The following is a 13,471-nucleotide window of genomic DNA, read 5'->3' as shown; positions in this document are numbered from 1 at the left end:
CCGCGATGGATTGGTCTCGTCTGCCTTCGCGCGCTACCTAGTGGCGTCATCAGGAGGGGGAGAGACGTCGCGTTGGGGTATAAAAACGTGATGACGCAATACGCTCTTCCTTTCCGCCTTTCTGTGAAGGGAGAGGTAAGGGCTGGTTTGGCTCCGGGGAGGGTTCGATCTGGTTCCATCCTGGGAGCGGAGGGCTGTGGGGGGTTTGGGCACCGCGCGAGGGCCACCGGAGGGCCTCCGTGGAGCCGTCGGGCGTAGTATTGGGCCTGGGTTCGGTTGGTCTCTGGAGGGAGAGGTCTAGAAAGAACTCCCCCCCCCCCGGTATCGTTTCTCTAAGGAGCTCGGCGCGCGACCTGTCTCCTTCTGCGCCTGCGCGGACTGACCCACCGGTACCATTTGCAATCATATTTGCCCATAGGAAAACATTGGGGAAGTTTCCTATGTTTCCCTTTGGACAAGTGTTCTCCAATGATTCCCTACGGGCAAATGTCCCCCAATGTTTCCCTATGGGCAAGTGTCGTCATTTGTTTTAGTACGCCTCAACTCTGAGGCCATATCCTATCATGGGGTTTTCTTGGCAAGATACTTCAGAGAAGGTTTGGTATTGGTCATCCTTTGAGGCTGAGAGAGTGTGACTTGCCCAAGGACACCCAAAGGGATTCCATGGCCCACCTGGGATTTGAATCCTGGTCTCCAGAGGTCAGTACTCAAACCACTACGCCACATTGACTCTCGCCTGTAATTTCAATGAAGTGCAAAGGCAGCTAAGAGAACATGTCGTTTCAGTGCAAGAGGACATAATTAATACCAGTGGTATTAATTATGTCCTCTTTTGAAACTGTCCATGACATTGAATGGCAATACTGAAGTTTAATTGCATTTAAATTAGGAACCATTCAACACCAAGAGTCTCCTTTTGGGTTTAACTTGAGAAATTCTGCTCACCAAATTAAAACAGCAGTCACATATTGTGGCAGTTGGCAGCAGTTATTTCGTGATACATACAAACCAAGAGACTAGAGGTTTCTTGATTTGATTGAACTTGGATGTCCTCTGTGTGAACAAAAGGGCCGTGTATATATTCTGGTTTAACAAGCCAACAGATTATTTTCTGGACTGCCTTAGTATTGCTTCTTTGAGGTAATACCAGGATGATATCACTAAGGATGGGAGAACTGTAAGGGGAAAAAAGGTAGTGTGTGTAACAGAAATGGTCCTTGCAGTCAGTGGTTTATATTGTTGTGGGTGATTATGGCAACTGTTGCATCACACAGAAATCTGTGTGATGGGTGCCAATGAAGAAAGCGTGGCACAGTGCAGTCTTGACAATACATCTTGGATTTGTGCAAAAAAAAAAAAAGACCTCCTACTTTATATCATGGCTTCATGTCACTTGTAGCCCTCTGAATAGTATAGAAATCCAGGCATTTTTTGTTATATGCATATAGCTCTTCATTGTGGCTTTTTTGTTCAGGTTTAAAATGAAGACCATTCTCAGCAACCAGACGGTCGACATCCCTGAGAAAGGTATGTACATCATCCTTAATTGTCTGTTCTTTTTAAAACTTACTAACTTCTATGCCAGAGCCCTTGGTATTACCTGTTGCTCAGTGTCATACAGTGTTGTTTTCCCCCTCCAGTTGATATTGCCCTGAAAGGGCGGACAGTTATTGTCAAGGGCCCCAGAGGAACCCTGCGACGGGACTTCAACCATATCAATGTGGAGCTCTCCCTTTTGGGAAAGAAACGGAGGAAGGTGAGTGATTTCTAGACGTTGAATTAAAACATTTGTCCCAAAGGTGGAGTGATGCATTCATCCATTCTTTCGTTGAGTATACAGTGCGCCCGTGCCATACGCAGGCGCGCCATACGCGGCCTTGAGCATACGCGCTCAAGCCGCGGGGCGCACGTGGGGCGGAAGGGGCAGCGCGTCCCATTCAATGGAATGGGTGCGTGCGCCCCGCGCCGCCGCGCACGAGCCCCATTGTTTCCAATGGGGCTCGAGCATAGGCGGAATTTGCCTTACGCGGAGGGATCCGGAACGGATCCCCCGTGTAAGGCGAGGACGGACTGTATATGTCATTTTTCTAGGAATGGGAAAGGTATGTGATTATGGCTTTTCCCATTCTGCTGGAATGAAATGCATTGGCTGCATGTCAGGTTTTCAGATTCCAATTTGCTTATAAAGTGAGGCTGTCTTAGGTTTGTCGGACGCAATGCAGTAGACTCAGGTTTGTGTCAAACAGGGTGCAGAAGTTTGCAGTATAAAAGCAAACGGAGGGTTACTTAATTCTGCTCTTCTTGTGGCTTTTACTTCTGACTCTCCCTTCAGTAGTATTCTTTGCCAGTGCTTCAAATATGGATCTGGAGTGCTTGGGTTGAAGGAATTGCAGTGGGAAAATGCCTCTGTCTGTGTGTAGTTCAGCGAGAAAAAAATCAGGAACACAAACCATGGTTCCTGTTTTCTGCATCAGGGACAAAAAGATCTAAGGCTGTTTCAGAGTTAGAGCAGTAAATGGCAAAGTACTCAAAGTAGTTGGTATTGACCATACTAGAAATACACTTTTTGTTAACCAGTCACTGTATTTAAAGGCTTTAAATTCTTGTGTTGTAGTCTTGTGTCACCAAGTGTCAAAATATTTCATGTCTGTAGGTTTTTACTATATTTTCTTTTTGAGTGGGCTACAGCTTCAATGTATAAGTCATGTAAGAACATCAAAACAAGCTGAAGTTCATACCAATTCTGGTTCGTATTTCTAAGCATATAGACCTTTTAACCTTTCTCCATCCATATTCCACTTTAAGCCCAGCCTGAAACTTGTTTTCTTCTGGGATATTCCATACCATCCTCCTTCAGTCAGGGAGACCAATTTCCAATATTTCATTTATTATCTTTACCTTTACTGTTGTTGGTGGGAATCTTTCACTCCTCCAGATGTTGGATCGTAAGTCCCAGTCAAGCTTAAACAGTGTAGCTATTGATGCTTCCAACAACATCTGGAAGGCCACATGATTCCCACTCCAGTCTGTGGGTTTGTCTTTTCCTTTGACTGTCAGTCCGTCTGTCTCCCTGATTAATTGTTGTGATGCTACTTATTCTAAGTAGATTTTAGCCAAGCTCTGGGTCCTACCTTTGAATTATATTTTTAAATCCTGTATTTAAAAAATTATATTTAAAAATATATTTTTAAATCCCAAATGTCTGATCCTAATCCTGCATAGTTCACACACAGAAAGAAACTATTACCATCCAGATTTTTACAGAAGTACAAGAAATAGAGAAAAAGTAAAGGAGGGAATACCCAAACACAATCCAGCCAGGGCTATGGATGTTCACATAACATGGAATGCTGACTTACTAAGGAGGAATTGAATGGGAAAACCTGAAGACTTCACATTTCAACATATTGTTGCACACCATGCTAGTAGATAGAAAGTCCTGTTTCTGTAGCTGAATAAACTAGCCTCTTCAGTCAGTAGATCTTCTCCTGTCCTTACTGTTGCCAAATAAGTATCCCTTCAGGGCCAGCAAAGTGTGGCCCATAGGCTGCGCGCACCTCTTTGGACCCTAAAATATAGCCCCTAAAGGGTGTTTACTTAACGTTGTTCTTGTGCACCCAAGAATAATATGGTATTGTATGTGTGTGTGTGTAGAAGTTGATGTCATACAAGAACAGTACTTGGTTTATCTGTAATGTTGATGTTTTAATCACGTATGATCTCTATTTGTGTGTTTGTTTTGGGAATGTTTTGTATCAGTGATGCTGAGGAGATAAACATAGGAATATTATCTTACAGCTTGCCCCAAGACCATAGAAATGAAAGGAAACACCCTGGTCTGAAAAGTGAAATGAAGACACAATAAATGTGTGGTGTTGTATAATGAGCAGACTAAAAGAGCAACAACTTGATGTGTTTTTATGTTTTTATAGCTGCGCGTTGACAAATGGTGGGGTAACAGAAAAGAGCTGGCAACAGTCCGCACGATTTGCAGTCATGTTCAAAACATGATCAAGGGTGTCACTCTGGTAAGTCTTAACATGAAATGGCTCAAAATACAATAAACACAAACTGCACATGAAGCTTTTCAGCTCCATTACAGATGCACCTCAGTTAACAAAAACAAGAGGTGGAAATAACATGGAAAGGATAGGGATAGATTCCTGCACCAGAAAAAAGAAGGGTAGCTCAACATGTTTTAACAGTTTTTTAATCCAAAATTAGTGCTATGCACATGTGGGATGAAACGACCAGTTCATAAGAAAACAAAAACCTCTTAAGAGATTTTTAAGAGCTTCCAGGGTTTTTTTTCTTCTCTCCCCAGCCTCCATTTTTCTTATGATTTCAATTTTGGCGGCCACAACTATAAATCTATTCTTCTTTAAGATGATGGGGAGTGCTGGTGAGGCTGGCTTTTCTGCTTTCCTCTTTTCTGTTTTGCTGTTAACAGATAGTCAGTAACAAACAGACAGACATACGTGGCTACACTAAGACTGGATAAAATAGAATCCCATTATTTCTCACCTCAAGCATTTTTGATACACACATAGTGCTGCAATGCGACACCAGATGTCTTTGTTTCTCCATTTCTCATCCCACCAATGTGGCTAAAAAATGTCTAGCTATACGTTTTTTGTAAAATGACTGTAAAAACAGTCTTCTTTGTTAGAGAAATATCTGTACTTCAAAAAAGTAAGCCATATGGGGTGAGATACCTCAATATTTCAAGTATGCTGTTCTGGGCTTTGATTTTTTAAATAGGTAAAATCTTTCTGTTTTGTTTTAAATATGTGTGATTTCAGGGCTTTCGTTACAAGATGAGGTCAGTGTATGCTCACTTCCCCATCAATGTAGTTATACAGGAGAATGGCTCGCTTGTAGAAATCCGTAACTTTCTTGGGGAGAAGTTTATCCGCCGGGTACGCATGAGGCCAGGTAAGGAGCCAGTGCAATAATTTTCATTTCATTATGTAACTTCAGATATGAAAGAAACAGGAGTCAGGGTTGGGTGTATGGGTGGAAGGGATAATCACATATATTTTAATAGACTCCTATAATGTCTTGTCTAACAATCTGCTTTCTTGTGAATTAGTTATGCACTGGGTATTGCTTCTCAAACTATTTGTGATGACAAACTAATTTTTTTCACTGTGTCTGGGACTGTTGTGCCATGTTGTTAACATATTTGCTCCCCCCCCCCCCCCCCCCGAGAACATGTTGTGATCTGGAAGTTGATGGCTCGCAGATTCATACTGGTACATGGTCCATCATTTTGAGCAGCTTTGCTCAAATGAACAAAAGTCTGAAAGAATAGATTGCATCTAATATTATCTAATATTTGTTGATGAGTGATTCTTAACCTCTTTTGGTTCACAAACCCATTTGAGAATCTCTTGAAAGCTATAGACCCCCAGAAATCCAACTTCAATCGGTCTTGGATGATACTGATTATCTAGACCCATTTCAAACCGGCTTCTGGGCGGGCTATGGAGTTGAGACTGCCATGGTCGCCCTGGTCGATGATCTCCATCTGGGCATAGACAGGGGTAGCGTGTTCCTGTTAGTGCTCTTAGACAACTCAGCGGCTTTCAATACCATTGACTATGGTATCCTTCTGGAACGCCTGAGGGAGTTAGGAATCGGGGGCACTGCACTCCAGTGGTTCCGTTCCTACCTCTCGGGCAGATTCCAGATGGTGCAGCTGGGGGACGTGTGCTCCGATAAGAGGGCACTTACATCTGGTGTCCCTCAAGGGGCCATTCTGTCCCCCATGCTATTTAACATTTACATGAAACCGCTGGGAGAGATCATCCAGAGACACGGGGCGCGGTGTTATCAGTACGCTGATGACACCCAAATATATTTCTCTGTGTCTCTGACTGATGCAGTGACCAGGGATGGCATCTCTCCTCTGGATGCCTGTCTGGAGTCGGTAATGGGCTGGATGAGGGAAAACAGACTCAGTTTGAATCCAGAGAAAACGGAAGTGCTCATGATAGGTTCCCTGGGCCCGGGGATGGTTATTTGTCCACCTGTCCTGAACGGGATCACGCTCCCCGTGAAGGACTCAGTTCGCAGTCTGGGGGTGCTCGTTGACTCGTCGCTCCACCTTAATCTCAGGTGGATGCGACGGTCAGGAGCACCTGTTATCAGCTTTGGCTGATACGCCAGCTGCGACCCTACCTGGGCCGGGGGGACCTTGAAACAGTGGTACATGCTCTGGTGACCTCTCGGTTGGATTTCTGTAATGCGCTCTACATGGGGCAACCCTTGTACCACTCTCGGAAGCTACAACTGGTTCAGAACTTGGCAGCCAGACTGGTCTCTGGATCCTCCAGGGCCAGCCATATAACACCTGTGCTTAAAGATCTTCATTGGCTGCCCATTCGCTTCTGGGCGCAATACAAAGTGTTGGTTATTACCTATAAAGCCCTAAATGGCTTGGGCCCAGGGTACTTGGAGGACCGCCTCTCTCCATACAATCCGCCCCGCACACTCAGGTCGGCCGGGAAGCAACTGCTCAGAGTTCCAGAAGCTAGATATTCTACCACTGCACAGAGGGCCTTTTCTATCTTGGCCCCTAAGCTCTGGAACTTGCTTCCTGGCGAGCTCCACTCGGCCTCCTCCCTTGACCAATTTAAAAAGGAGCTAAAAACATATCTTTTTCAGCAGGCATACCCCTAATGCCCCGATGTAGCTCCTGCTCTCCCCTTCTGCTGCTTTACTGGTGCTAGTTGGAAATTGTTATGTGTATTTTTAACTGTATAATTGTATTTTGATTGCTGCTTTTATTATGTGTATGTGACTGCACAATTTATTTATTGGAACCCACCTTGATCTTTAGAAAGGCGGGCTAGAAATAAAGTTTTTATTATTATTATTTAAAAATCCACTTAAATGCAATTTTCAGAATAATAATAAGAAAAGTTAAAGAGAATTTTTTTAATCTCCCCTATTCACAAACCACCTGAAGGCCATGGACTTTTCAGAGGTTCAGCACCACAAGTCTAAACAGCTTTCCTAGACTGCCCTTGGCTTTTGGGGCAAAAGTATTTTAAAAATACAAAATTAAGGAACACTAATGTTGAAAATAAATAATGCACACAGCCCCATTACATTTTGGCAAAATTGATTTTATTCAGCATAGGTTTTTATTCTAGTTAAGAAAAAGCTTGCCTAATAGTTTAATTCCAGTTAAGAAAAGGCCAGTCTAATGGGAAATTTTTATAATAGTGTTGTGACATGCGTTTTACTTATTTTCAGGGGAATGAAGCAGTTGCAGAGAATGCCTCTGTACTACTCTTGTGGGAAATTCATGCACCAATGGACTGATCTGGTGGATAATGCTTTTCCGTGGGAGTTTAATTAGTATGGACTATATAGTGTCAAGATTTATGCAGCCCATGCTATAAAAAGCAGATAATTAAAAATTAATCAGTGTAATTTATTGTGGATAGCAGGTTTCAGAATTGTTACTCATAACTTAACAGTACTGAAAGGGCAAGTACTACAGATGTGTAGGACTGGAGGTAATACTCTTTTCTGAATTGGCCCCTTTATTTTTACCTAACCTTATCTTTGAGTCACAGAATGGTCAAAACACACTGCAGAAATAATCTAGTTCAAGACTGCCTTAACTGCCCTGGCTCAGTGCTAGGGAATCCTGGGAATTTTAGCTTATTGTGACACCAGACCTCTCTGACAGAAGGCTGGATGTCTCATAAAACTACAGTTCTCAGAATTCCCTAGCAGTGAGCCAGGGCACTTAAAACTGTCTCAAACTGGATTATGTTTACAGACCAATGATCTTTGTGAAATGTGGGCTTTCCTTTAATGATGAGCTTTTAAGTAAATTGTTTTTTCTCCTTCACTTTTAGGAGTCAATTGTACAGTATCTCAAGCCCAGAAGGATGAACTGATCCTTGAAGGAAATGACATTGAATTGGTATCTAACTCTGGTATGTTAGTATAATACTGTATTGTGGAATATATAACATTTGGACGTTTATGTTTAGTTACACAGGATTTCAAATTTTCTGCCCCATATTCTGTTTTTGATATAAGTATCTGTATCAGATATAGTCTGGGAACTTTAACTTGGAAGTGAAACTTGCTGTTGTGTGCCTTCAAGTCATTTCTGACTTGCCCAAGGTCAGCCAGTTGGTTTCCATGGCCAAGTAGGGTTTTGAACCCTGGTCTCCTAGTGTCCTAGCCCAACATTGAAAATATCACCACACCGGCTATGTAATTTGATTTTAAGTTAGCAGCATCTTTTATTGAATGGGTTAGAAAGAATAACATTGTCTGGCCTTAACAAATCTTGTTTTCTTTATAGCTGCCTTGATCCAGCAGGCTACCACAGTCAAGAACAAGGATATCAGGAAATTCTTGGACGGTATCTATGTCTCTGAGAAGGGAACTGTACAACAGCCAGATGAGTAAAACTTTTAACAGGTTGGTGGTCTGTTTAAATGAATGTGCATAATTTGTATAAAGCTGGATTTCTCTTTGTAGATGTCTAAAATATCAAGTCAGTAGTATTAGTATAAGTGACCTGGGAAATCATTGTTCCAAATCTTGTATGAACCAAAATTTTTTAGTTTTGCTTCTAAAGTGTCTTTCATAACATTGTGTCGTGGCGTCAGCGTATGCTGAAAGCCACGGAGGGGAAGCCTGCATATGGTGTGGGTTCGCTATAATAACCAACAGTTTGTACCTTGCCCAGAAACTAACTGGCAGCCAGTGATTTTAATATTGGTATAATGATATCACTCCTGAATTTTCCAGTAATTATAACTGAAATTTCCGAACTTGGTACAAGAGTAGTAGCCCAATGTACAGCACATTGCAAAACTCCAGTCTTGACGTTTCCAGCGTCTACCAGCATCTACTAGCATCTTTAGATCCTCCAACTCTAGATGGGGGCACAGCTGGCGTAACAGCCAAAGCTGGTAGTAAGTACTCTTGGCCTGAAATTAATTCTTGAGATTAACTCTCCATTATTCAGCAATTTAGCATAAAATAAAAGTTCTGCCATTTTGGTGGTATGTCCAAGGGAGGTCCTCTTTTTATGTATACATTTTAATAATGTAATCTGTTTCATTGTTTTCAGGTCCTGCAAGTGACAACTTGGGCAGAGCATACTTCTAGTCATCAATCCAGACTGGAAGTTGGCTAGAAAAATTAAACAGTTGGACACTGTGTGGAGAAAATAAAAATATATTTCAATATTCTGTTTTTTGTGACTGAATACAGCAAAGTTATGACACTTCTTCTGAATCATGAGTATTCAATATCTCATTTTGCTAGGTCACCATTCAAAGTACCGTATTTTCTGGCGTATAAAATGACCCCCAACTTTTCCAGTTAAAATATAGAGTTTGGGATGTACTCACCATATAAGACTATCCCTCTTCCAACGCACACCAAATAAAAATTTTTAAAAATCAGATTTGATTTCAATATGGCAATTTTAATTCAAATGCTTATGACAGGCAGGTACTTAGCAGGAAAACTTGTATACAAAACCTGCTTGGATTGGTCAGCTCTCCCTGCCTGCCCAGCCCTCCCTGTCTCCAAGATTTTTTTCTACCGTCCCTGAACAGGAGTGCCCTTGCTGCTTTCATACGGTTGCCACATACGGAGGGTATGCAGCTGCGGCCGTTTTTGAGCTCCCCCCCACCTTATGTGGCAACCGCAGATTCTCCATTCTGGCTCGGAGGTTTCAGCACCCACCCTATAAGATGACACCTGGTGTATAAGATGACCCCCAACTTTTGAGAAGATTTTTCTGGGTTAAAAAGTAGTCTTATACGCCAGAAAATACAGTAGTATAATTAGGTGGAGTAATTGTGTTCTTGCTGTTCCTTTACAGTATAAAAATAGTGCTAGTAAGCATCTTCAGGTTGTGCTTCAAAGCATTCTTTCCATTTCCCCCCACAAATAGAATTCTTTGAGAATCTCAGGAATTTTATAATAGTCATCTACAATCCATGTGAAAGCTTCCACTGGAGGAACAGAATACTATGCAATTGAAGTTAACTCTATTTACGATAAAATAACGTTTAATTAATGAGCCCAGAAACATACTATATATTAGATTTTGGGATTTGGTTGTGGGATAAAATACATTTTAAAAAAATCCATGCCCTTCATTTATGCCTTAACAGAGGCAGTCAAAATGAAAACCACCAAAGCAGCCAAAATCCATATACAAATGCATTAATTACATGAATATTTCTTTAGGATCATTCATCTTGCACTGCATGATCCTAGTTCAGTTATGATGAGTGAATATAAATGCATAAAGGAGTTGTGTTAAGCTATTACACCACATTTTGTAAAGACTACCTAGAAATTTTGCAAAAAAGCTGGAAATAAAGGTTACATCTATTTTAAGTACCAGTGGCTAGGATGTACTAACCTATCTTAGTTCTGTTCTTTAGGGGAATATACATTTTTAATTTCAGACAATTGAAGTTCGATAATACTGCACACAATGCTCTTCCTGTGTGAGAGGACTGCTGGGTGTAGTATCGCCCATAAATGGCTTTTTCAACTAACTGGTGTGGTGCAATAATACTTCATAAATGGAAAAATCTATGGGGTTTAGGCATGTTTTATGTGTTGGATTTGTATCCTAATTTTGACCCAAAAGTAGAATTTGGGGGACTTGCAGTTAGGTTGTCAGTTGCTCTTTAACTAGCCTCAATATTATAGCATTTTGCATCAGCTGGTTCCAAATGTATTTCCAAAGCAGCCCTATAGTGTGTTACAATAATAATTATAATCCAAATATGCATAACTAAAGCATGTTAACATGGCCAGATGGTGTGTTATCCTCATCCGATGGAACTGCATTCTTAGTCACTGCTGAAACCTGGCATCAAAGTTAAAACTTAAATCCAAAAATATGCCCAAACAGGAGAAACGAGTAACCGCGCATATACACGTTGAATCCGTATTCCTTGCTTTTTGTTTTTACTAGTGAGAAGAAACCCTTTATCTAAACTTCCTGTTTGTTTGTTCTCATCCATTATTACTAACATTGGTTTAGAACTACAGTGCGCCCTCTGCTTCCACTGGAGTTTGGTTCCAAGACTCAATGTGAACATCAAAATCATCGGATGTTCAAGTCTCATTAAATACAACGGCATAGTAAAATATCTCTCCTCCCCATTCCATACCGATGTCTTGTTATGGGAAAGGAATGGCTTGTCAATCTGCTGGACCATCTCTTCTGGGAACGGTGTTATGTACTCACATCCTGTTGGACATGTCACACATTCATCATTTTCTTCTAGATTGCCTCACAGTGGACTGGGGAGGCAGTTTTGTTCTGCATCTAATTCTTAGAAGGGGACTCAAGAAGATGATACCAGTGGACACCTATTTCATATTGTAGCCACATGAAATTGCTTGGAGAGATTTCATTTTGGAGTTTAGTGAAATAACTGACAACAGCCAATTTCTTCTTTCCATCTAAGTCCAACGTAATTGTTGTACTGTCAGCCCTCTGTATCCATCGATTCAACCATCCATGGCTTGAAAATATAAAAATTCCAAAAAGCAAACCTTCATTTTGCCATTTTATATAAGGGACACCAATTTGCTTCATCCAAGACACCACCATATACCCCAACATCCTGAGCTAAATTGGATGGAGCCTTTTTAGCAAAGGTCTTGACATTGACTCTTGGATAAAGGCATGTTACTTTACATGCTTGGCCAATTCACTATGGCTACTTTTGTAAGCCAGGATGGGCATGGGTCCAGCGCACGTTGTTGCTTCTCTCTCCCCCTCTCCCACACATATACATAGATGAACTCCAAAGACTACTTTCTAATAGCCTAACTAAAGCATGGGCAAAAATGTATCAACCACTGTAACACCATTAAACTTCTCTGCTGCAAATATAGAAAACAATGCACTTACCTCAGAAGTTTTAAGACATTCTGCAATATGCTCTAGTTTGCGTTTTTTAAAAAACACAGTTGTAGAAACAGGTTAGCAAATGCAAGTGAAAAAAAAGACATTTTCTGCAGTTTCTGAAAATATGGCTTTTAATAGGTAGTGAAAATTTCTGACTGGTGTGAAGAGGTTTTCACATGAATATGGAACTGCAAAGTGCATACAAATAAATATGTAACAAACAGAGTCCATCACAGAACATGTCTCAAGCCAAGAAAAGAAGCCAGCTTCATGCATGCAGCTTAGGTCCTGAACAGCTTGGAGTGTAAGGTCTAAATACAGCTGTTAAAAAAAATTACAACTTCCCCATTCCTTTCCCTCCAGTTTCCATTGAAGCCAAAGAATCTGGAAATCGTACGTTCCAAAATGCAATATAAGAATAAGAGAGGCTGTCCTTCTGAATTCCAAATCGACACATTGTAATCTATGAAATTAATTCTCCAAGTCCCCACATTCAAATGCATATAAAAGTTATTTCACAACCTATGCATTCATGCTTTAATGTGTTTCAAACCTCTTAGGTTCTTTCATTTCCTGCCTCTTTTTATTTTGACATAATAAAAGTATATTTCATCTGTTTTCCAAACCACAACTTGTAATGGCTAAAGAAGCTGTGCTTGACCACATAGTGTTGCTTTTAAATAACATTTTACATTGCATGCTTTTTTGTTTTTTAAAAATCATTTGTATCACATTAATGCTAGACTTAACCGTTGCAACAATTAGGATCAGGCCACTTCAAAATTAAAGTTTAAATTCTCAGCCACAAAACATGCATTAAGGCTGCCTACATTAAACTGCCAGTTTAGTGGTAATGAATTGACAGCTAAGGTTATGGTAGTCAGATTTTGGCAAATAATATTCATGGCATTCACTCATTTAAAATGCATATTGGATTACAAGGTTAAGTTTTTCAAAAGTAAAGAAAAATGATGGGCTAAATGTTACACCTGGAGATCACATGGATGGCATAGCTTAAGAATGTCATGTATCTGAAGGCAAGAGCCAGTGTGGTGTAGTGGTTTGGGCACTGGACTATAACTCCGGAGATCAGAGTTCAATTCCTTCCTTGGTCATGGAAACCCACTGGGTGACATTGGGTGAGTCACACACTCTCAGTGACAGACAACCCTATAAGTTGGAAATGATTTGAAGGCACACAAAAACAAATATTTGAAGACACTTCTGTTAAAGTGCACAAACACTTAAATCTTGTCTGTTTCATGTCCAACTAGTTAAATTATTATACCAGGATGCCCAAGGCAAGTGTTTCTATAATGAAAATATTTTAAATTAAACTTTATGTCATTTATTTCCCCTTGGAAAACCTCTGTCCTAGAGATTGGAAATGTTACTTTTTGGACTTCCATCTCCTTGAATCCCCATCCAACATGGGTACTGGCCATGCTGGCTGAGGAATTCTGGGGGACGGATTCCCAAAAAGTTATTTTCTAATCCTGCTCTGTTGTAAGGGCTTGCTCTCATCTTGAGATAAAGTAG

At 40.9% G+C, this 13,471-nt stretch overlaps 1 protein-coding gene across 1 annotated transcript; it reads left to right on the top strand.

Moving 5' to 3' along the window:
* Nucleotides 1-82: 82 nt before the first annotated feature.
* RPL9 (ribosomal protein L9) lies at nucleotides 83-9,230 on the top strand. Its single transcript, XM_089525118.1, has 8 exons — nucleotides 83-135; nucleotides 1,475-1,527; nucleotides 1,641-1,756; nucleotides 3,933-4,028; nucleotides 4,803-4,935; nucleotides 7,878-7,958; nucleotides 8,336-8,454; nucleotides 9,113-9,230. Exons 2-7 carry the CDS (start codon nucleotides 1,482-1,484, stop codon nucleotides 8,440-8,442), a joined length of 579 nt encoding a protein of 192 aa, XP_089381244.1. The 5' UTR covers nucleotides 83-135; nucleotides 1,475-1,481; the 3' UTR covers nucleotides 8,443-8,454; nucleotides 9,113-9,230.
* Nucleotides 9,231-13,471: the final 4,241 nt, after the last annotated feature.

This window comes from Sceloporus occidentalis, unplaced genomic scaffold (genome assembly GCF_023333645.1).
Source record: "Sceloporus occidentalis isolate IW3139 unplaced genomic scaffold, rSceOcc1.0.p SCAF_5, whole genome shotgun sequence".
NCBI lineage: Eukaryota > Metazoa > Chordata > Lepidosauria > Squamata > Phrynosomatidae > Sceloporus > Sceloporus occidentalis.
Note: the sequence above shows the minus strand (reverse complement) of the source record. Positions and strands in the feature narration are given on the sequence as shown.